The sequence below is a fragment of the Eutrigla gurnardus genome (genome assembly GCF_963514095.1).
Source record: "Eutrigla gurnardus genome assembly, chromosome: 7".
Taxonomy (NCBI): Eukaryota; Metazoa; Chordata; class Actinopteri; order Perciformes; family Triglidae; genus Eutrigla; species Eutrigla gurnardus.
The window spans coordinates 6,518,915-6,540,662 of NC_139921.1; the positions used below are offsets into that span (position 1 = coordinate 6,518,915).

The window sequence follows — 21,748 nt, forward strand, 5'->3', positions numbered from 1 at the left end:
ATTACCTTTCAGACGTACTGTCAACAGTGATATTCGTCATTGGAGAAAACTGTGAAGCATTTTCTTAGTCCTCACTTCCTTTCATTATAAGTTAACGCTATTGAGTATTGAGTCAACATTGAGTCATGTATTCATGCTGTCACAACGGAGCCGTTACCGGAGATACCGGAGGATGGCTTTCTGTTTGGAACTGGTCATCTTGCTAATGCTACATTAGCCGGTTGGCTGTCGTCCGCTAACATAGCTGAGCAGCTGGTTGAACGTAAAACATTCGCTTGACAAACACCAGTCCATGTTTAAAAGCCACGACACATACTATCACACTATCTACAATCACCAGCAAACACGGACAAATTAAAAAACAAACACAAACACGATTATATTTCTTACCTTCCTGCACTGACAGATAGAACTCTAGTGCGCATGTGCATCTCCAAGGTACAGCTACATGTACGGTATGCCAGAGTGGACAAATTTCATGCCATAGTTTGTTTTACTATTCTTGACCTCTCTTACGTATTTTAAAAAGCGTATACAACGTTGTACGACTAATGTTACGTATTTTACGCACACACGTCGTTTTTAAATCGCGGAAGTGCGGTCACTGAGTGTGTTGTGTTTGTGCAGTACGTTGCACAGTTATAGTATTTCTTCTTCTTCTTCTTCTTTCTTCTTGTTATCGTGAGACGACGTTTAAAGGGGAAAAACAGCATTAGACATCTCTATCTCTGGCAGCAGACTGAAACATGGAGGACGACGCTCCTGTCATTTATGGTCTCGAATTCCAGGTACTGTTTATAATTCATTACTGTTTAACTAAGCTAGCTCACTATGTTCTGTCACTTACTAGCACTTCGTAGATACTCTATGTCACTGTTAGTCTGCATAGAGGAGAGCAAGTATTTATTTCCATTTTATATTGTATGTTCTTTGCAGGCGCGAGCACTTACTGCCCAGACAGCTGAGACCGACGCCATTCGTTTCATTGTGGGCACACAGTCGCTGAAATTTGACAACCAGGTAGGAAAAACAAAGAGTTCATGACATCATGTTCATCGTATCATTTAATGTCCGATGGGAGGAAGTTGATTACTACTCATTTAGTTAATAATGTTAGTTTGGGTCCCCATAATTTTATTACAAAGGTTTTGTCTTCTGATAATAATAATAATAATAATAATAATAATAATAATAATAATAATAGGAAAAACATTGTATCCTGCTGTCACTGCCACATCACCCATCACTTCCTCTTGAAGGATGATGACATGTTGCTGTATCTGCTCAGTAATTATATAAAATGGAAAGGACCATACCATATAGAAAATGTAAAGTATACTCGTAGGTTAAAGGTATAATATGCAGCATTTTCATAAAAATAATTTACAGTTAGATACAACAATAATCCCTCTCAATCAGCACTTATGATCCAGGAGAAGTGTGTGGTGGTGTCTATATCTGCAGAGACGCAGCCCTCTGTCTGTATTTTCACATTTTTACTCATGTTGCTGCGTGTGACGTTTATGGGCGTCAGCCAAGAGCATTGACAAGACACCATGGTGTAAGCTCCAGCCAATAACAGCACACAGGATGCAAAAAATCCCCAATATTAAGGGCTCTATCTTTAACCTGGTGCAAAGTAGCACACAGTGCAACTGTCACTGTTAGTTTGAGAAGGACGCAGCCATTTTCATCCAAGCTAGTTATTCCGCCCCGGTCTAAACGCTCGTCAAGGCGGAAAGGCGTAACAGAATATTCCGCCTCTGAGACGCAATGGAGGACGTCACAGAGCCGCATCAGAGGGGAGTCGATACAGCTCTGTATCTAAACCCTCCGAGCACCCGAGGTGAAAAGTTCACCTTTCCTAGTTGTTTTGATGCATCGGGCTAATCAGATTCCCAACGCTCACTGAATACGTCACAACCAACGAGTCCATAGACTCACTCATTCAGCAAAGCCGGGTCGCTATCTAAACGGAGACAAACAATGTTCTATGTAAACGCTCCGGTTCGCAACATATTTTGACTCTCCTTTCCACCATTATGGTGGAATCGTCTGGGGCTGTTGAAAGTAACAACAACATCCTCCTGTTCACACACTCAGAGGCTTCCTGAACACATGATTCATGATGAGTTCAAGTGATACGCCTCTGTCTGCACTCAGCCTCTCCTTGCATCTGTGTGTGTGAGTGTAGATGGAGGCTACATCAGTATTTACAGGCCTTCTCTATGCATCATGCCGGCAGCAAGCCTGTGCGTAAAGCCAAAGTTATACTTTACACACCCATGAGAATGAGAGGGTAAGCTAGGGGCCACATGGCATAAATGTCGCCCATTATAGTACGCATAGGTTCTGTGCAGACATCTGTGTACCACCAATCTGTTGTGACTGTGTGGACAAAGCTGGCGCTGCGCTACAAGTGGTAGTGTAGAGATCTCTCTGCATCCTCCAGGTGGACAGTACAAACAGAGCTACGATGTGCCTGTGATGTCCACAGCTGTCTGTACGAGTCTGTTTGGAGTATAACAGAGGCTCAGTTCAGGCTTCGGATTCAGCACCCCTCATCAACAGTGAAATAGTCAATTTAATTAAATCGCTTGTATTAATACAGCCCCAAATCACTAATGTGCCTCAGAGGGCTTTACAATCTGTAGTGGGTAGGACATCCTCTGTCCGAGGACCCTCCACTGACTCCACCTCCCTACAAACCCTTTTAACAGGAGGGGAAAAGGAAGAAAGCAGCTGAGTAGCGATCCCTCTCCACGGATGGACAGCGTGCCATAGATGTCATGTGTCCAGAATAAACAAGAAAAATGACAACTTAGTCGATCCATGTGACAGAAACGATACATGTAATGAGAGTGGTAATAGCAGATGTCACAGTAATGGCAGAGGAGAAAAAGCTCAGAGAAGTCAGTAACCAGCATTAATGGGACATGCATGATCCAGATGGAGAGGGGGAGGAGGAGAGAGATCGGTGTATCAGAGGAAGTCCCCCGGCAGGCTAGGTCTATAGCAGCTTAACTAAGGGCTGGTCTAAGACAAGCCTGAGCCAGCCCTCACTATGAGCGTTATTAAAAAGTCCTGAATGTGGGGAGGTGTCTCTGCAGAATGAAATTGGGAGTCGATTCCAGAGGAGGGGAGCTTCAAAGCTGAGACTCCAATTCTATTTTTGGAGACCCGAGGAACACGATCTGTGAGCACGTTGTTCTTGTGGCGTTATTACAAGCTCTTTGAGATATGATGTTTTGACCGTTGGGGCTTTGTAGGTGAGGAGGATTTTAAATGCTGGATTTTACAGGCAGCCAGTGCTGAGAAGCTTATACAGGAGTCATGTGATCTCTTTTCCTAAACGGAGTGCCGTCTTAATCAGTAAACCAAATATGAAACTCATCAATAAGATAATTCTATTGCCTTGGCCTGCGAATAGTTGGAGGCTTTGAGCTGCATTCATAACGTTGGTATTCATTCAACATTTGAATATGCAGAGTTCTTTTTTATCGCTTAAAGCCAGTATTTCTGCACAGTTGCAGATATAAATGAGGTTAGACTAGTAGTATTAATATTTGTAGAATTATATTCTCGTGGTTGCTGCATAGGATTGTTTCTAACTTGTACGATACATTTCCAATAACTGAGTGTTGTAAATTCCACTTTAATTTAAAAACAATAAATGTGATCATTTCCAAAATTTGCACGATTTAATCCATTATGTTAATATTCTGCTTCAATCCATATTTTTTTAGTTAGAGTTTAGCCTTTTAAAATCTACATTTACACTGCTGGAAAATGTTTGCTTCTTCAATTTGTCCAATTAGCCATTAAATAGCAATGTGCCAGATGCAGGCCCACCTGGCTTTAAAAGGTGGGAGATGACACTCTGATTAGTTTAATTCATGTTATGCCCAAAACACATGATGATTAATTTGAGACTAAAAACAATCGCTTTACCTCTTTGTGCCTAGATTATGTTCAAAGGACTCACAAAGGACTGCTGCAAAGGGTTTGAACTTAGTTTGATTCCTTTTGCTGCAAATGAGTTTTTTCTCATGAGCAGACAGTAGACAAAACATATTAGGTTTATAGTTTATAGTTTGGCAAAGTGGATGGAATTAGCCTTTATATTTCAGATGTTATGATCTCAAGTATAAAGCCAACATAGAGGTTGTGTATAAATAAATATAAAGCTGCATATTTAAAAACATATTTTTCACACATAGAGTGAGAAGACAGCATGAAATCAATGAAATAACAAATGGATGGATGAATGAAATGAATAACTTTCTCCGATCAGAGGCAGACTGACTTGGTTTGGAATATCTGTTAACTGCTAGGAGCACGACCAAATAACCTGTTGCATTGCATTTGAGTTTGCAATTTAAATGAGAGTCGGAGAGGATTCTTACATTTTTGCAAGAGTGCCTGACATCGGCCAACATGGTAACGTGACGTTGGAGGGGCCAATTGAAAAGGAGTGCCAGTCATCACTGAGCTGGAGGAAGTTTGAAGATGTTAAACACTTCATTTTGACCTAAAACCTTAGACCTCAATCTAAGATCCAACAGTTGAGTCACCTTTAACTTTGTTCAAGGCAGGATTTGAGTGGAGAAAGGGTAAGCAAGTCATACAATAGGGCTTATTCCTGTAAATTGTAAAACAAGTGGTTACAATTGCTTAAATGAAACCAAAAGAGCCAAAATGATCAGGATTCTTTGAGGCACTTTCGTTTTCTTGAGTTATGTGAGCATAAATATGGTAATATATAATAATATACTCCTCCTCATGGATACTTTGTTTCTCAAGGACTTCCTCAATCTGTAGTTCTGAGGTTCATGAAAAGATCTGCACTCACTATTAAAACGAATAATCGGTTATGTTAATTGTGTTCTTTAGAAAACTAAACATAAATAAGACATTTTCTGGATTGATAATTGGAAATAAACATTTCTGAGTTATCAATCCAGTGCATAAAAAATAAGATCGATGAATAAGATATATTAGATAAGTTATTTCCCAACATTTTGATAATCAGTTTTTAAAATTGATCCATAAAATGCTGAATATTTTCTTCTTCCAGCCTCTTAAAAGTCAGAGTCTCCTGCTTTTCTCTGATTTGTTGCTTTTGAATATCTTACTTGGCGTAAAGAAGGATGAAACTATGTCACCTTGGGATTTGTGAACTTTCTTTCAGCAGCTATAGAGCAAACAATTTAGTAAAAAAGAGAATCAACTGATTAATCATGGTAATTTTTGGTTGCAGCTTTAACTTAATGAATTGCTTATCATAAAATGTCCGAATATATTGCAAGTTGACGTCATTGTTTGGTTTATTTTGTCCAAACAACAGTCTACAACCCAAAGACTAATAGAAACCAGAGAAAACAGCAAGTTGTCACATTTGAGAAGCTGGAAACGGCACATCAAATCTGACGCCTGTGGCATTTTTGGAAGATAAAACAATTCAACCGCTGTTATTGTCTTACTTAATTGTTTGCTCTATAAAACATGACAAAGCAGTGAAAAATGGTCCTAGAATAAAAGACAAGGTAAAGCGGTTAATTCTCACATTTGAGAAGTTGGAACCAGCAAATGTTTCATGGTGTTTGCTTGAATATGATAAGAAAAAATTAAATACTTCAAATTAAATACTAATTCTCAGTGGTCCGTCTCGAGGCCTTTTTTGATATGAAGTGCCATTTTTAAATGTCCCTGTTAATCAGCAGTTATCGACATTAAGTTAAACATCAAGTTTAATTATGACACCACATCAACATTTAAATCCCTATAATTGTATTCCATCCCTATAGGCACAATATATATATATATATATATATATATATATATATATATATATATATCACATAAAACAAGAAGGCTGCCACATCTGAGTTGAAATTATGAACCTTCCAACCTACTTACCAACAAATCATTTGCAGAAGGCACTAAGTACTAGCCAATCAGAGACAGAGTAGGGCGGGTCTTCACGGAAGTGAGGGGGGGGGGGGGGGGGGGGGTCAATCAAACTTAGTAATAACAGAATGCAAAAGAGGTTGTTGACATGCAAATGAGAGAAAAACCTACCACACTTATTGCTAGTGTGCCATTGGTTGAGCTCCCGCGTGTGCCTCCTTCTGTCTTTATTGGTGAACATAATTCTTGTGAATTCATTTTGTGTCAGCTGATAATCAATTCATCACTACGTTTGGACTGCAGGTATAGAAGCAGCCTCAGGCTAACTCCCAAACATCTACTGCTAGTGTTCTCCTTAATAGTAGACCATCCGCGTTGTGTGCTTGGTTTCCCTGCTGAAGGCTGTGTGTTGCTGAGGTGTATGTGCTGTGAGTGTGTTTGTGAGAGATTGGGGTGTGTGTGCATGCACATCTTGCAGAGGTCATTACAGAGACAGATGACAGAAACAGTTGGCTCTAAACGGGGGAGAGATAATTAGCTCTCAGAGAGTGTGTGTGTGTGTGTGTGTGTGTGTGTGTGTGAGAAAGAGACACACAGATATATTTCTGCCTTGAAAAAAAAAAGGAGCCTATTTTTCTGGCAGACTTCAGTGTGAAAACGGTCTGGCACTGATTACAGACGTGGTTCAATCCAAGTCTTGTGTAGCGAGTCTAACGCAGAGCTTGTTGGGAGTGGTGACAATGCATCCTCCTCGATCCGTGTGATTTCTTATTACACTCTATCAGTAGCTTAATATACTCCTCCTGACACTTTCCACCATTCTGGTGTGAGCACAGACCTGAAACTCAGGACGACCAGAGGCAAACTCTTCAACCGGGCTGTCGGGCTAATCTTAGTTATTAGATTTACGTGGTAATGAAGGTGCTTATTGCTCATTCATTCATCGGTCTATTTGCCTTAAAGTCCCAATGAAACTTTAGCTTCTGTACTTTACTACTTTGAGTATCTCCACGGAAACCAAATATTTGAGGGATTTGAAACAAATCCTTCACAATTGATTGGACTAAAAGTGGGCGGGCTTAGAATGCCCCTCGATACAGAGCTACTGAGGACTGACTCCACACACCTCTTACTATTAAGGTGGCGGGTTGAAAAGGCAATTTTCATTCCATCACATCTTTAAGGCCACTGTAGACTCTGCAGTTGTGATGTCACAGAAGTTGACAGTAATTAGAGAATAACTTCTAACTTACAATGCGACATTCACACCCATTTCCTGCTGTGATTGGCCAGCTGTGCCGAGGGGAGAAGAGTGATTTTGAACTTCTCTTTCAGCTCTCCTTTGTTAATTCCATTGTATGTCCAATTAAATGTGAACATATGAGTAATACCGTGAATGTCTTCCTGGAGAGACTGAAACTGTACACTGATATTTAAACAGAATCCCCCCTATTTATATGACATCTTGCCTTTTAGCGTGGCTGTTCATAACATTGTTTGCAAGAGCTTTGTTTACATAACCTGACCTTTTTAGGGCGCCCTCACACCAGGGCCAATCGATCCGTACCGTGCCTCGGAAGTGCTGTACGGAGCACTCACACTGGCCAAACAGTCCAGACTTTAGCCTCAGGCGTGCCTGGGTGGGGTACGGTTGGTGTAGTGCACCCTTAGTGCATGTTGGCCCACTGGCTAGCTAATGGTAGTCGATCTGTACTGTCGTTGGTCGGGACGCCATTATCAGCTGTAACCGCTGTATGTGCATTTCAAGCAATTTAGAGCTTTTGGACACAGTCAAAATCCTGTCAGTGCCTCCATAGCCATACACTCACCTATGTCTTGTTGTGTCTGATTTCCGTCCCAAATTCCACGCCACTGTCCCCACTTGTATGATAAATTGTGTCAAGAATACAGAGACAGGGAAAGGGAAGTTTGGGGTCCCCTGCTGGAGCTGTTGCCCCGGCGACAGGACCCCGGGTTAAGCGGTTGGCGATGATTGATTTGATTGAAGACTACAGAGATGTGCCAAAGACACTTTGAAGTCGATCCAGGAGGCAGTCAGGAGGAACAGGCTCAGAGGAACAAGACGTTTGTCTTTCGATCTGGTTGCATGACATGTTGTACAACTTTGAAAGCGAAGTTAATGAAAATAACTGTATTTCTTTTGCTAACAAACTAAAATTATTTTCTTTGTTCTCTGAAAAGCCATAAAGGTCTGCTTGCCTAATGTTTGGTGAGGCGAGAGGTTGCCTCCTATTATTAATCACTAATAATCTCCATACTTACAAGTAGTACTTGTGTGCTGTTACTCATTGCTGATACCGTATTGTTCATTTAAGTTATTATGTTTTACTCATTGTGTGCTTTTAAACTGTAAAAGAGATATACTTGACTGACTTGTACTTTGTTTTCTGACAGCGTTGTGTCAGAGAGCATTCAAAGCTGTACAATCCAATAGGGATCATTATTCATATTTTAGGTTATGTTCTTTGAGACATTTGAATCGCAGGTTCAGTCAGCGCGGTCCGTTTTATTCATGAATCTCATTGTCTTTTCCACTCTGAATAACTTTGCCGGCCAACATTGGTTGGCTCGGTTCGTCTAAGTTTGAACTTGCAATGTGAAAAATGTTTTTTCGATGGGCATTTCAGCCCTGATAGCTTCTGCTGTATCCATAAGCCTGCTGGCCTCTCCACCTCCCATTAAGCATAATGCAGGGTGGAAATGTCTCTCTTAACTCGCAGAGCACCTCTCAAATCCCTCTGAGACCAATAGCTGGAATGACAAATAGGAGGGCACGTCGGCATGGCATTTAAGGCTGCTAACGAGATAAAGCGCCCGAGCTTGGCACCTCTCACCCGCTCGCTACTCCTCCGCCCTGCTTACTGTCATCTGTGCGGCTAAAGAGCTTTAGCGGAGAGGCCCCTGAAGTGGGGGCCACGAGCCAGCTTGGCTTTATCCCTCCCTTACCCCCTCTTCCCAGTCTCCCTCCTCTCCCCTTCCCTTCCTCGATTCCTCCCACCATCGGCACATAATTAAAAGCGCTGGGCTGAGTGCCCAAGTGGCTGAAGGCTATGAGTCACTCCCCAAGCCCGGAAGAATGAGGGATAAATCACCTGGGGGAGGAGGGCTGGAACTTCTCTCTCCCCTCACACCTGGGTTCATTCGGGGGGACCCTATTACTAGGCCCTCCAATTACCCTGTCCCGCCAGCCTGAATTTATTTGTACCGCTCCCCCACCACCATAAAATTATAACTTTGCCTAATAATTTTTTGCTCGATGCAGTCCAACCCAAGGTTAATAGCCGCCGAGCTGACTTTGAGGAGGCTGAAGGATGCCGCCGCTACGATGCTCTTCTCCTCCTCCTCCTCACACCCCCTCCTTTCATCCTCTTTTCAGCCTGTAAAAGTAGTACAGGGAAGGGGAGTGGAAGTGCCTTGCAGGAGTTATTGTCCAGTGCAACCCCATTAACGGTCCCCCAAGGTGCTGTAAGTGTCTCTCTTATGGGAGAAACCGCCATTAATTGTCTGATCAAACCTTGAGACCCTCACTGTTTTACTGCATTGTAGGCCCTGACCTGCATTCAATTGAGGGCCCTCATAGAATAGATTTCCATCTAATAAAAGACCTCAGTGAGGAGGAGTTTCTATTAACTTCTTATGGATAAAAGTTTAGTTTGTTTGTTGAACTTGTGTGCTGTAAAGTCTAGACAGCTGTTGTGGTGCTTTCAAGTGCAGGCCATGCGTCAGTTTAACAGGTTAAGGTAGGGTAAGGAACCCTGTAAGTATGACTGGTGCCTCATGGCTTATCTGTTAATTAGTTCTTGGTATGCAACTAAAAGGGCACATATCATGCTCATTTTGAGGTGCTACTTGTATTCTGGGTTTCTACTAGAACATGTTTGCATGCTTCACTGTTCTAATACTGACTGTCTGAATACATCTGTAGACGCCCACTGTCTGAAACGCTCCGTCTCTTTTAAGATTCCCTTCTGGAAGAACCAGTCAGCCTGAATGGCTTGTTGAATCCAGGCAACAACCTCCGATTCTGAAAAGTGAAGCCCTACTGAAGTGCCTTAAATTTGCATCCTCTCTGCTGGACATCAGGGGGAGACTCCTCCAGCATGATGTTCATTTAGTCAAATATGGTCAATTTAGAGTCCAATAGACCATAAAGCAGGGGATGCTTTAGGGGGCGGGGCTAACTGCTGATTGACAGGTTGCCACCACGGCATCAGTACCACGGTGTTGCTACCATCGCTACCAATGCAGTTACCAACTAAGATGACTTTAACTCTCAGTTTATAAAGTTGACCTTGAATTATGAAGCCATCACACCAGAATCCAGATGGATCCAGATCCAGTAAGGTTGTTCGGGGTGCCGCTCTGCTGCTCGTCTTTGTCAGACCCATCTATGCTCATCTTGGTCACTCCCACAAATCCAAGATGGAGACAACCAAAATGCCAAACTTGAAAAAAAAACTTGAGTCCAAAAACCAATGGGCATTGCCACGATGACAACGTTCACCTTTATCATACCGTCTATGGTTGAATCACATGTTTTCACTGACTGCATTATCTTATTTCAGTTTGTGGGTTGCTAGATGCTCTGGATACCCAAATGTGTGTGTGCTAACACTGTAGTGACTTCTTCATGATGTGTCCCCTTTGAATATCGTCTTAACACAAGAATCATTACTACAAGACCTTTGGTTAAGTAAAAAACTCGTACAAAAAATCGCTCATCAAGAAACAAGAAAAGAAGAGTATGACTTTCTGCAGAAAGAAGTTTATAGCCAGCCCTATTACATCCTTTTATGGAATAACACATATTAAGCATACATGTTCATGTTCGTCACCCGCCAACACAAGAGTTCTCAATGTCAGCCTGGTATTCATGCCTATCCCAAATACTATTGGTGATGTGTACTTCAAGGTTTTAACATCAGTTATTCAAAACTGAGCACTTATTTGCTGAACAGCTTGAAAGTGATGGGACAAAATAGGACACAGATACTGTCCACCCTTTTAAAAATGTTCCCACATCTTCTCTGAATTATATATTTTAAAAATGCAAATGTCATACACGACCCGGCTCTACAGCCGTGACCAAACCAAGGGTTTTTCTGTGTGGATGTCTGTGTGGATGTCTGTGTGGATGTCTGCGTACCAGCAATTTGTGGTGATACAAGTGTTCGTCTAACAATCTACTGTCCAAGTGTGGAACATATCAGCCAAGTGGACAGTATAAACATAAAAACTGTGTGTCCGTGGTGTCTGCAGTTGTCCGTGGATGCATTATAACCGAGGCTTTAAGGTTATAGTATAAAGCATTATGGGAAATGCATGTTAAATGAGGACATTGATGTTCTCCTGTCCTATGGACAAGTATGCAGCAAGAGTCAGGACATGGTTGGCATAAAGACAGAAGGGGAAATATATGTATATATATATATATATATATATAAGCTAAGCTAACCGCCTCCTGGCTGCAGCTCCAACCTTGAAGGCAGAGTAGGTGATTCTCTGCCTTCAAGGTTGGAGCTGCAGAGAAGGCAGAGAGTAGAGTAGGTGAATCTATTCAGAAACACTTTCTGTTATGTTACTTGAAATCCTCGTAACATACCGATGGCAAGGAATAAATGACATGCTCTGACATAAAATGTTTCTAAAAATGTACTGTAAGGACTGTAAAACCCCGTCCAATCAAAGACGTTGGGCCGGATAAAATAATTGGACGGTGTACCTGTCTGTCGATGCTTACTTCCTGATTACGAGCACTCTGCCGATCTCAAACACTCATTTCTGGGGGAGGGGCTTTGAAAAGAGGTCTGAATGAAGGAGGCGGGGCTTTTTCGATTCAGCGATGCAGTCAAAGTCCAAATCTCAAAATTAGCTACACAACCTTTAAATGGAGAGTTTGGATTATTTGTGAGGTTGCGTGAGGTGTATACAGTACCGCTTTGCCTTTTAAGGGAACCAAAGTCTGCATCAATAGGAACGTGTGATAACACTAGACCATCAACAGATCTTATTCCCAGGTCTTCAAATACCAATATTTTGTCACAGCCCTCGGGATCTGATACCGATGCACATGGCACCCTTTGGTGTCTGTGATACGCACCAGTGTACCAAGTACAGCTCCATCTGCATAGGGAGGAGGCGAGGACGGGTGGATGGACGGGTCAAACAAACCCAAGGCTGATCACCTTAGAATCAACATGACACTGTGATTCAAGCCTCTTCAAAGTTTACTTCATTGTAGCCGAGGGATGTTTATTATTATGTTTAATATTATTATCAGCGGGCTGCACGGTGGTGTAGTGAGTAGCACTCTTGCCTGACAGCAAGAGGGTCCCGGGTTCGATTCCCGGGTCGGCCCGGGTTCCTTCTGTGTGGAGTTTGCATGTGATAGACTGGCGACCCTGAATACAGGATAAGCGGTAGACGATGGATGGATTATTATCAGCTCTTGAGCACAAACAGGTTTAGTTACAGATCAAAGCATTATTATTTTGTTATATAATATTAATATACAGTAATAAAGCTCAGGAACCTGAAAATGCTTGGTTCAAAAAGCACATCACACTCACTGGAGTGATGCCTGGTACTTATCCAGTCACTTCATGCTGGTAAATGGCTGTTGTGTTGGTGCACCATGACAAGGATTACATCTTGCAAAAATAATAATATCCAAGACTGTAACGGCCTTAGATATGAAAATGTTTTTTATTCTTTCTCCAAAAACACCCAGGCAAAATATCATATCATATCTGGAGGAAGATGGAACTGCAGGGTTTGCGTAACGCATTTTTGTTTGGTGGTTTGCTTCGAATGATTGACTTGACAGCATTAACATTAAATGAGCTCAGAAAATAGATATTTATTAAGATATTCAGCGCCCCCATATATCCAGAATGGAATGATCCTTTGATTCATAACCAGATTCATAACCGACTGTGAGGTTGGCCGTCGAATCCAGCTGCTGAGACTGAAGAGTGGACGATGCGTGGCAATGCCAGAAAAGTTACATTGTTCTCATCCTGCAGGAAGGAAAGGTTTTCTATCGTGGTGCTGCCTGTCTGAACACACTATAGATCAAAACTACACCTGTGACTTTAGAGTACACTGAAGCTAAATGATCAGCTGCTGCCAAAGGTTTGTTACAATAAATGTCTTTTTTGTCAAAGCCCCTCACAGAAAAGATCTTTTGGATAATGCACCTCATCCCAAGTACCTTTTACCAGGGCCATTTCTATTTTATAAAGCAAACAAACAAAATAAAAGATGGATTTTATCGGTTTCCTTTTTCCTGTGTTTTTCTCCATCACGTGTTACGCAGAACTCCCATGAATCCTGCTTAAAGTGCCTTAATCATCGCTTTAAAGGCCAAATCAAGATGAAAAGTCTTCAGCCGTGTGAAGTTGACAGAGGGGGAAAAAGAACCAAAGCGACGCCTGCCTTGAAATTACGTTTCCTGTCATATTAAAAAAGAGGAAACCTTCTTCTTTGGGAGGGGGGGATCAGCTTTGAACTGCGGCGGTTGTGTGAGGAGGGAGGCGCCTGCAGTGTTTCAACTCCAGCCTCAGCCTCAACACGTCTCCCTGTCTCTGCTTTTCTTCCAGATCCACATCATTGACTTTGATGATGAGAATAACATCATTAATAAGAATGTCCTTCTGCACCAAGCTGGGGAGATATGGCACATTGGCGCCAGTCCTGCAGATAAGGCTGTGCTTACCACCTGCTATAACAAAAGTGAGTCCCACTGTTTCCTTCTGTCTCCGGCTCTTTATGCATCATCTCTCTGTTTTTCTCTCTTTTTTTGCTTTGTTTGTCTCTTCCACATAATGACCTCATGCAGTTCAGTTGAGAATCATAACATGTAATCCGTCTTTAACGAGTGATCAATAACGCGTGGACATGATGAAGTCAGGCAGGAGTAAACCTCTTGAAGGTCGGATGCACATCATCGTGTAAAGTTTTGTAACTTCACAAAGGTTTCCGGCGCTAAGTATCAGGTGTGGCGGTCCAGATGGAGGCAGTAAAACCTGGGCTCGCCAAAAGTAACGCCTTAACCATGTGGAATAGTTTAGATGAGGCATGGCGTCCTTACATTCACATTTTGATACATGACATCGACTTTGACCCCGTGTTTAAAACAATAGGAACCAGATTCAAGCACCAATGGCTCAATTAGAATTCATGCTTTGACATGATAGCAGATTTATCCCAGTTTTGAACAGATGCAGTTGCATATCTGGGAGGTATATAATTAAAGGGGCCCTATTATGCTATTTTTCCACAAGTTAATATAAGTTATTGATGTCTCCAAACCTGGTCTTTGAATTCCTCAACTGGAAAAAACATTCGGAACATGTATTTCGGAGTGGATCACACTCCTCATTTTCAGCTTTTTTACCCCACTTTTTCAAACGGGTGATTCTGTCGGGGTGTAGCCTTATGCTAATGAGATGACCCCTGACCCCGCTCCTACTGAGGAAGTGGTTGTGTCTCTCCGCCCCATGCTGTCCGCGTCCAGCTTGTTGCCATGGTTATGGTTCTACGCTACAAACTAACAGCGGTCCAGCCGTACCACTTCGAACCGGACTCCGACCCAGAACCAGGACCGGCTCCTGTAGAAGTTCCGACGCCGCGGATGCAGCAGGACGAACCTGGATGGTTAGTTAACATGTCTGTGTAACGTTTTGGACGGTAACTCGATGTGTTAGCGTAGCTAGCGCTAGCCACAATGACGCTAATGCTGCGTTCTTCGCTCTATAAGTAACGTATCTGTGAGCTATTTTCGGCAACAATTAATATCGTTAGTAGTGCCGTGTTGTTGACAGTTCATTGTTGCATGTTTTCCAAATGGGGAACATTATATTTAAACGGATGAAAACCCAATGAAAACAGCATCCTGTATGCAGGCAGTTTGTTTACATCACATTAACGGGATTAAAAACGTCATCCTCTACACATAAAGATATACAAGCAACAGGATTTGGTCAGTATCATGTCGTCCTCCAGAATTATGTGCTGAATTGTGAATTATAGGCTGTGTGCTGTGTTTTATAAACGTGATTGTGCTCCATCTCAACATTATGTGCTAAACTTACTGTTACAAAATTCAAACATGAGGTTTACACCTCAGCTTGTCAGCAAAGTCAGTCAGGTTACCATATTAACAAGATTTGTTGTTGAAATGCTCAAATTCTGTACTATATTCATCTAGGTGACTAAGTGGGCCTTCAGACACCGAACACGTCTGCTGCATGGAGACACCACAGGTAATGTTACTTTGTTACACCAAGTTGTCTGTTGAGATTATTATTCACATAACATGACGATTATCATGATTCACACTAGGTAAGAAGACGGATGCAGCAGCTGGAGGAGGAAGAGGCTTGCATGGTGGGACATCCTGGTTGGAACCATCTGCCTGAATGTTCTCTCTCCAAAACGCATGAAATATATATACAGCTGGTTATGGTGCTTTACACGTAAGAGGAATACAGCAGTCTGTTGTTTGTTTATCAATTGTGTTTTATAAAAATAAATCCCTCTATGCAACATATTATGCAGTCTTCCTGACCATTACTTCAGTAATATTAACCATGACACATTTTACAATTACTGTAAAGACTTTATTGTCAAATTAATCAGCAGTTGAAATTCAGTTATATCAGAACACAAACGCAAACTGTTTGTGGCCGACTCTGCAGGATCATATCAAGCTCTTCTGAAGTCAAGGAAGAGCTGCCCTCCGAAGTATCCTCCTCCTCTACCGGGTCCAGGCGAGCTCTCTGTGATGGTCTCCTTATTGGAGTGGTTGTGAAACGGGTCTGGAACCATGGCTGCCACCAAAGTCCTTGCAGGACACAGTAGCTGTAACAGAGTTGTATGGAGGAATGAAACCCATGATATCACATAATAGAAATACACATCTGCACAACTACTAGTAGTTGCTGTTAAACCTGATCTCAAGTAGGCTACATGTCAGGCTACACACCTTTACCTGTCCTCCTAGACAGCTGACTGCCAACAGTAGCTGTGTTGGGTCGGTGTGGGACGCTGATGTGAGCTGCTGCTCTGTAAGCAGACAGACAGTCAGACAGACAGTCAGAGTTTACCACTACATCTGAAATGTGGAACACGTTACTATTTCACTATAACTGATGTTGTGACGCACCAATAGCTCGTAAAATCCCTTCGTTAGCGGTGCAAAAACAAACGTTTGGTGACGTCGTCTTTGCATCGGTGTGTAAACAAACACAGATCAGCTGCTCTTGCTGCCGCATTCGAGCTACAAAATGTTCCCAAGCAAACTGATGTCTAGCGTTATTTTACAGGTTTGGGCCCCCGCAGTACTACGTATCGTTAACGGTCCTCAATATCAATACAATGGAAGCTTTTAACGCAACACGCCAATGCTAACTTTAGCGCAACACGCCAATGCTAACACACCAATGCTAAGAAAGCAACGGTAAACTGTAACACAGCATATTACATAATATTTAGTAACTTACCGCTTCAGAGTCTGTGGTTGGCTCTCGGACTGTCGGTGCTGATCCAAACTTTAGCCCCAGGTTAGAGGCATATCCTGAGCTGTAGCGACCCATGTTGTCAAAGCTCCTGTCGGTGAAGTGCGTCGCACACACAAACACTCTTTACGGACGCGTGTGCGCACATTTCCATCGTAGATGCTCCGACGATGCCAGTAAATATCAGCAATTGGACTGCCAACTCGCTTTCCGTTGATTTTGGCATTTTGGTCCACTGGTTTGTACATCACACTGACAGCCAACAGGTATGGGGATTATGTGGGCGGGACCACACAGGTGGAGCGATTCTAATGAGCCGAGATGACCCATATAAGGCACAGCAAAATTCGGTGCTGACGTCATTTAGTGGACATTCTGCAAACCGTTCGTTTATCGGGAGGATTTCTTTCAAACTGAGAAAGTGAAAAAGGGAGATGGTGGTCTTTTCTGATACTGTGGGGACTTATTGACACCCCAGGGACCCATTTTAGGGTTGAAAAACATGGAAAAGTCGATTTTTCATAATAGGGCCCCTTTAAAACTCTTTGTGTTACATTTTACAAAACGTTTGGAGGAAATGCTATGGTTCAATATGTAAATGAGGCATCATCTAATGATAATCTTCTGTGAATTTCGGAGAAAACAATGGCACAATAAACACGTTTTGGATCTTTTCTTTCCACTAATCTGAAAGAAGACTAAATGTTATGGAAGTTCATTGCCTGTAGTCGTGACTTGCCTTAAAGGGAAACTGCCTAAATTAAGAATATTATCTCCTTGGTCTCACAGAGTTCAATCATGATTAATGTACATGAGCCTCTCTCTCTCTCTCTCTCTCTCTCTCTCTCTCTCTCTCTCTCTCTCTCTCTCTCTCTCTCTCTCTCTCTCTCTCTCTCTCTCTCTCTCCCCCCAGAGAAGTAAGTCTCAAACTTGTGATGTCATAAGTATTACGTTTGGAGCTGCTCCATAGACGATGAATTGGGGGACTGATTCTGTTTCTTTTATACCCAAATGAGCTTTATTCTATTGTGGGGTTGCCAGTTGTCAAACATAATATGTACCATAATATGTACCATAATATGTACCATAATATGTACCCATATACTACACTATACGAATATTTCCCAGGATGCTCTCTTCTATCTTCCCCAATCCATGGTGAGTCCTGCCTCCTTCCAACCAGTGAGAAAAGCAACACAGGCAGAAAGATTTGTTTTCCTGCAGGAAACATTGTCCCCAAGATATAAATGCAGCGAAATATATTTTAGTAAAAAAACTATGAGATGGAGACATTGTCTTAAATATCTTTGGAAGTTATGCAATGTGTTTTTTAAAGGGCTGCAACCACCGATTTATTTTGTTAATCCAGTATTCTAGTGATATGAATACTTCTGCTTCATTATTAAAGAGCAATATGTATACAAAGAAGAAGATAAGACTCTTTATAATGAACAACTAATTGGTTTCCCTTATTGGTTTTCTTAATTTGCATTCAATATTATCTGTCGAAATAAGTGCTGTTATATTCTGGGTTCAAAAGAAGACATTTTTATGAAATGCAAATAAATAAGTAAAAAAAAAAAAAAAATCAAAGTTCTTTAACAAAGGTTCACGTCTCATGGGTTACTCCTATAAAGGCTCTATAAGGTGGTGCATTCCCAGCATCGCACCAGTTCCCTCAACAAAAAGTCAATGGGATTTTTCCATTTGTATTTTTATTATTGCAGAAAATAAGCTCATGTTTTGTTCAACAAGATAATCTACAGGAATGAACACCAACTTTTAGGATTTTTGAAGTGTAAATGCAAATTGCCAGAAGTAAAAACCGTTTATTAGCTTTATACACAACGAGGTGTGAAGGTTGAGTGTCATGGCGTCTTGTTTAGCCACCTGTTAGCAACCACAAACATAAACACTTCAAAATTCACGAGTGGGATATTCCCTGACATAGAACTAAACGTAATATCTCATAAGCTTGTGTTAATCGCCAACATTATTTCAAGCATCTCACCATAAACGCATCAAAGAACACATTGACCTCGAGTCCAGGGAACCACAAAGAATGCTGACTCACATCCGGGTTTCGGGACTCGTTCCTGCAGCGCTCTATAACGTTAACTGATCTAGCTGTGATGATGTGTTCAAATTCAAAATTGATAATGAATCATTAATATTCCTGCTCCCCGCGTGCTCCCGCCGTTCGTCTCTCCTCTCTGCTGCGCTGCTGCCGGTCGGAGCTGCACGACTCTTCTCAACCAAACTGATTAAATCATGCAACAGGAGCTACGTCCACCATTACAAAGAAACGGGGCTCTTAATGGTGACGTTCTGGAGTGTAGTCATTTTTCGAAGCTTGACATCACTCTAGAAAATGAGTTACTTTATGACCACAAACTAGAGACGGAGAACTTTCAGAGGATGGATGGTATATTGTATTTCTAAGGGGGTTTCCAGAACAGCCATCCAATCACAGAAAAATGCAATTCTTGCAGAAATCTCCAAATGTCAAAAGTTTTAAATTCCAAATCACAGCCCGACTTCTTCTGTGGTGTTCCTCATGGTCTTAATGTGGTGTTGGTGGGGCAGATTAAGTTCTATACTTATGCGACACAAATGAACATCGGAGTGTCATCACATACTTCAATCGTAATGTAATGTGACGTTCACGATTTATTTGATTGAACTAATTCATTTTTGTGTGTAAGAGATCTTGTAGTAACTGAAGCTTCCCTTCTGCCGTTTGGGCAGGTGGCATGAAATAACCTGGAAACACTGGCCAGGTGTTCCCAGTTAGGTTGATGAGCCACCTACAGACCTACAACACACACACACACACACACACACACACACACACACACACACACACACACACAGTAGCAGGGCAGCAGGGCCGATGCAACAGAGATGTTACCTTTTAAAACATGGAGCTAACATTAGCACAGTAGGCTAAGTCCTCCCAGTGTTGTTCCTTAATGCAGAGGTCTTTTCAAGCCAAGGACCCCCAAGGCTTATATGACCCTATATTACATATCATATAAATTGTGTTGCCTATTAAACCGGGCCTATAATAATGTATAGTGCGGCCTATCATGCCATGTATTAAAGTACTTTGTAATGATGTATGTATGCAATGCTAAGCCATTAAAATAATAATTATTGACAGATTCATAACGGAATATATTTAAATTCTATATTGGCATTTCTACATAACAATTTCACCTCCTAACATTTAACAAATAGGAAGGTTTTATATTGGCTAATTATAGGTTGTATTCATGTTAATTTAAATTTCCACGACATTGTCTTCCGTCTCCATCAGCAGCTGATGTGATGTTCACTTCTACACTGTGACCTGTTGCTTTAACTTCCACCGTTATCTTCCTATCTTTTACTGCTGAATCCGTTTAACTTCCTGGATATATCCTTCAAATGCATATCCACGTCTCTCTGCTTCTCTCTGAAATGGCTTTTTCAAATATGAGATGATATTCAGTTGGTGACAGTGTAGCTGCGTGGTCGCTCTGACAGCTTGACGGAGAAGCGGCGGGGGGGCGGCGCTTAGCGAAGGGTCAGTTCCATTCAGAGTTTTAGATCTCGACAGTGATGACATTTTTGCCGGTGTCTGAGATTACGTCACACCGGAGCAGAGTGCACTGTGGGTAGACCTCTTCCCTCGCTTCCTTTTCACAGCTGTCTCCCGATCTCTGTCAGCCAGAGTGCTACATGCTTGAGTTCACAGGATGACAGCCACTCTGGACCGGGCCGACGCTCCGAAGGCCCACCATGCACTGCTGCACACACACACACACACACACACTCAACACACGTGTGTTTGTACGTATACACACAAGGACGTTCATAATCCATACTGCCTACCACTCGCACTCCAATATGTGGGCAAGAAAAGGCTTTTGTTCAAGATGATTGCTTGCCCACTTACTCCAAGTGCAGGTTGTCAAGAGCCTGTGGACTCGCACCACGTTGCTTTTTAATTTGACAAATAGGCCCAACGCCAGTGTTTCATAGCCCGACGCCTGCCCACACACTGTCAATATCTACACCAAAAAGAAATTAGGCTTTCTGCTCTCTCTCTCTCTCTCTCTCTCTCTCTCCTCTCTGATTGGCTGTGCCCTCCGCTCCAAACTTTTAGTCCAATTACGATATCAATTCTACATTAACTCCACTGGTTCCAATTAGTAGCTCTGGCTCTGTGTAGATGTGCCAAAATAACTCATTTCTGATGTGGATTTGGAGGAAAGTGTATCCACGTCACCGCATTAGCACTAACACTGCTCTGTGTGTGTGTGTGTGTGTGTGTGTGTGTGTGTGTGTGTGTGTGTGTGTGTGTGTGTGTGTGTGTGTGTGTGTGTGTGTAGCCAGTGACAGCAGGTTGGTGTCCTGCGCGGCAGTGTGGCGGATGCCCTCTGATTGGGAGACAGGAAGCCATGAGTCACCTGACGACTCCGCCCACAACCCCCAAACCCTGGAGCTGCTCTGTCACCTAGACGACAGCGCCCACAGCAATGCTGCCTGGTAGGTGTTGCTGGGGAACAGCACAAGTGATGCCACTGCAAGTATGCTTCTGATCCACAGTCGTCTCCTGTGTGTGTTTGTAGGATGGGATATAATATAGCCGGGGACAAATAAACCGCAAACACACCTTTCACCTGCACCTCATGGTGGTTATACTTTACCTTGCATGTGTTCTGGCCTGATTGATGCCAAAAGTTACATTGAAAAGTCAAGTGGAACCACAGCGATGATTTACGAGCAGAACATCGAAAGGTCAGAGGGAAGGAAAGCTCTCGGTTGAGTTTGAGTGACATTTATTTTGTCACATTCTTTCCTGCGATGTGCAAAATGAACTTCCTCACTCAACTGTCATGTTAATGAAAGTACCAACAGTGATCCCATCATTTCTAGCTCTACATTTATGTTGAGGTTTACTTCCCAGCACCGATTGCCATCTTTTGACTTCAGCAGTCTGAGTTAGACGCATCAGGTTGGTATATCTGGTGGGAGGGAATTAATTTGTGTCCGAATTTTGATCCTGAATCGATTCATACATGCCATAAATTGAGTTTTGTAGGACACAACGAAAAACTGACTCAACTGAGTGCAGCACCTGGAAAGTGGAGAGTAGGCATTGCAGCAGAAAAGTTGTTCGTTATTCAAACTGTCTCAAGATTGAACACAGACGTCATCAATGCACATCCTTGGGGCCCCGTCAATACACCCACCAAGTGTGAAGTAGATCAGATGACTGGTTCAAGAGCTATGCGAAGGACGCACACACA

General features: G+C 42.3%; 2 protein-coding genes across 6 annotated transcripts in view; one reads left to right on the top strand and one right to left on the bottom strand.

Moving 5' to 3' along the window:
* trappc12 (trafficking protein particle complex subunit 12) overlaps positions 1-448 on the bottom strand; it is a gene marked incomplete at its 5' end in the record, with an annotated part of 39,347 nt that extends 38,899 nt beyond the window's left edge. The window contains one exon of one of the 2 annotated variants that reach the window (XM_084013991.1): positions 391-448. Coding sequence is in view for 1 of the 2 variants with exons in the window: in XM_084013990.1 (XP_083870116.1) it covers positions 391-425 (35 nt within the window). The remainder of the gene's footprint in view (positions 1-390) is intronic. The other variant, XM_084013990.1, reaches the window with a different exon arrangement.
* A 153-nt stretch (positions 449-601) lies between these two features.
* eipr1 (EARP complex and GARP complex interacting protein 1) overlaps positions 602-21,748 on the top strand; it is a 245,599-nt gene continuing 224,452 nt past the window's right edge. For all 4 annotated transcript variants that reach the window (XR_014597474.1, XM_084013997.1, XM_084013998.1 and 1 more), the window contains exons 1-4: positions 602-788; positions 937-1,020; positions 13,533-13,665; positions 20,828-20,984. Coding sequence is in view for 3 of the 4 variants with exons in the window: in XM_084013997.1 (XP_083870123.1) it covers positions 747-788; positions 937-1,020; positions 13,533-13,665; positions 20,828-20,984 (416 nt within the window). In the remaining variant the exon portion in view is untranslated. The remainder of the gene's footprint in view (positions 789-936; positions 1,021-13,532; positions 13,666-20,827; positions 20,985-21,748) is intronic.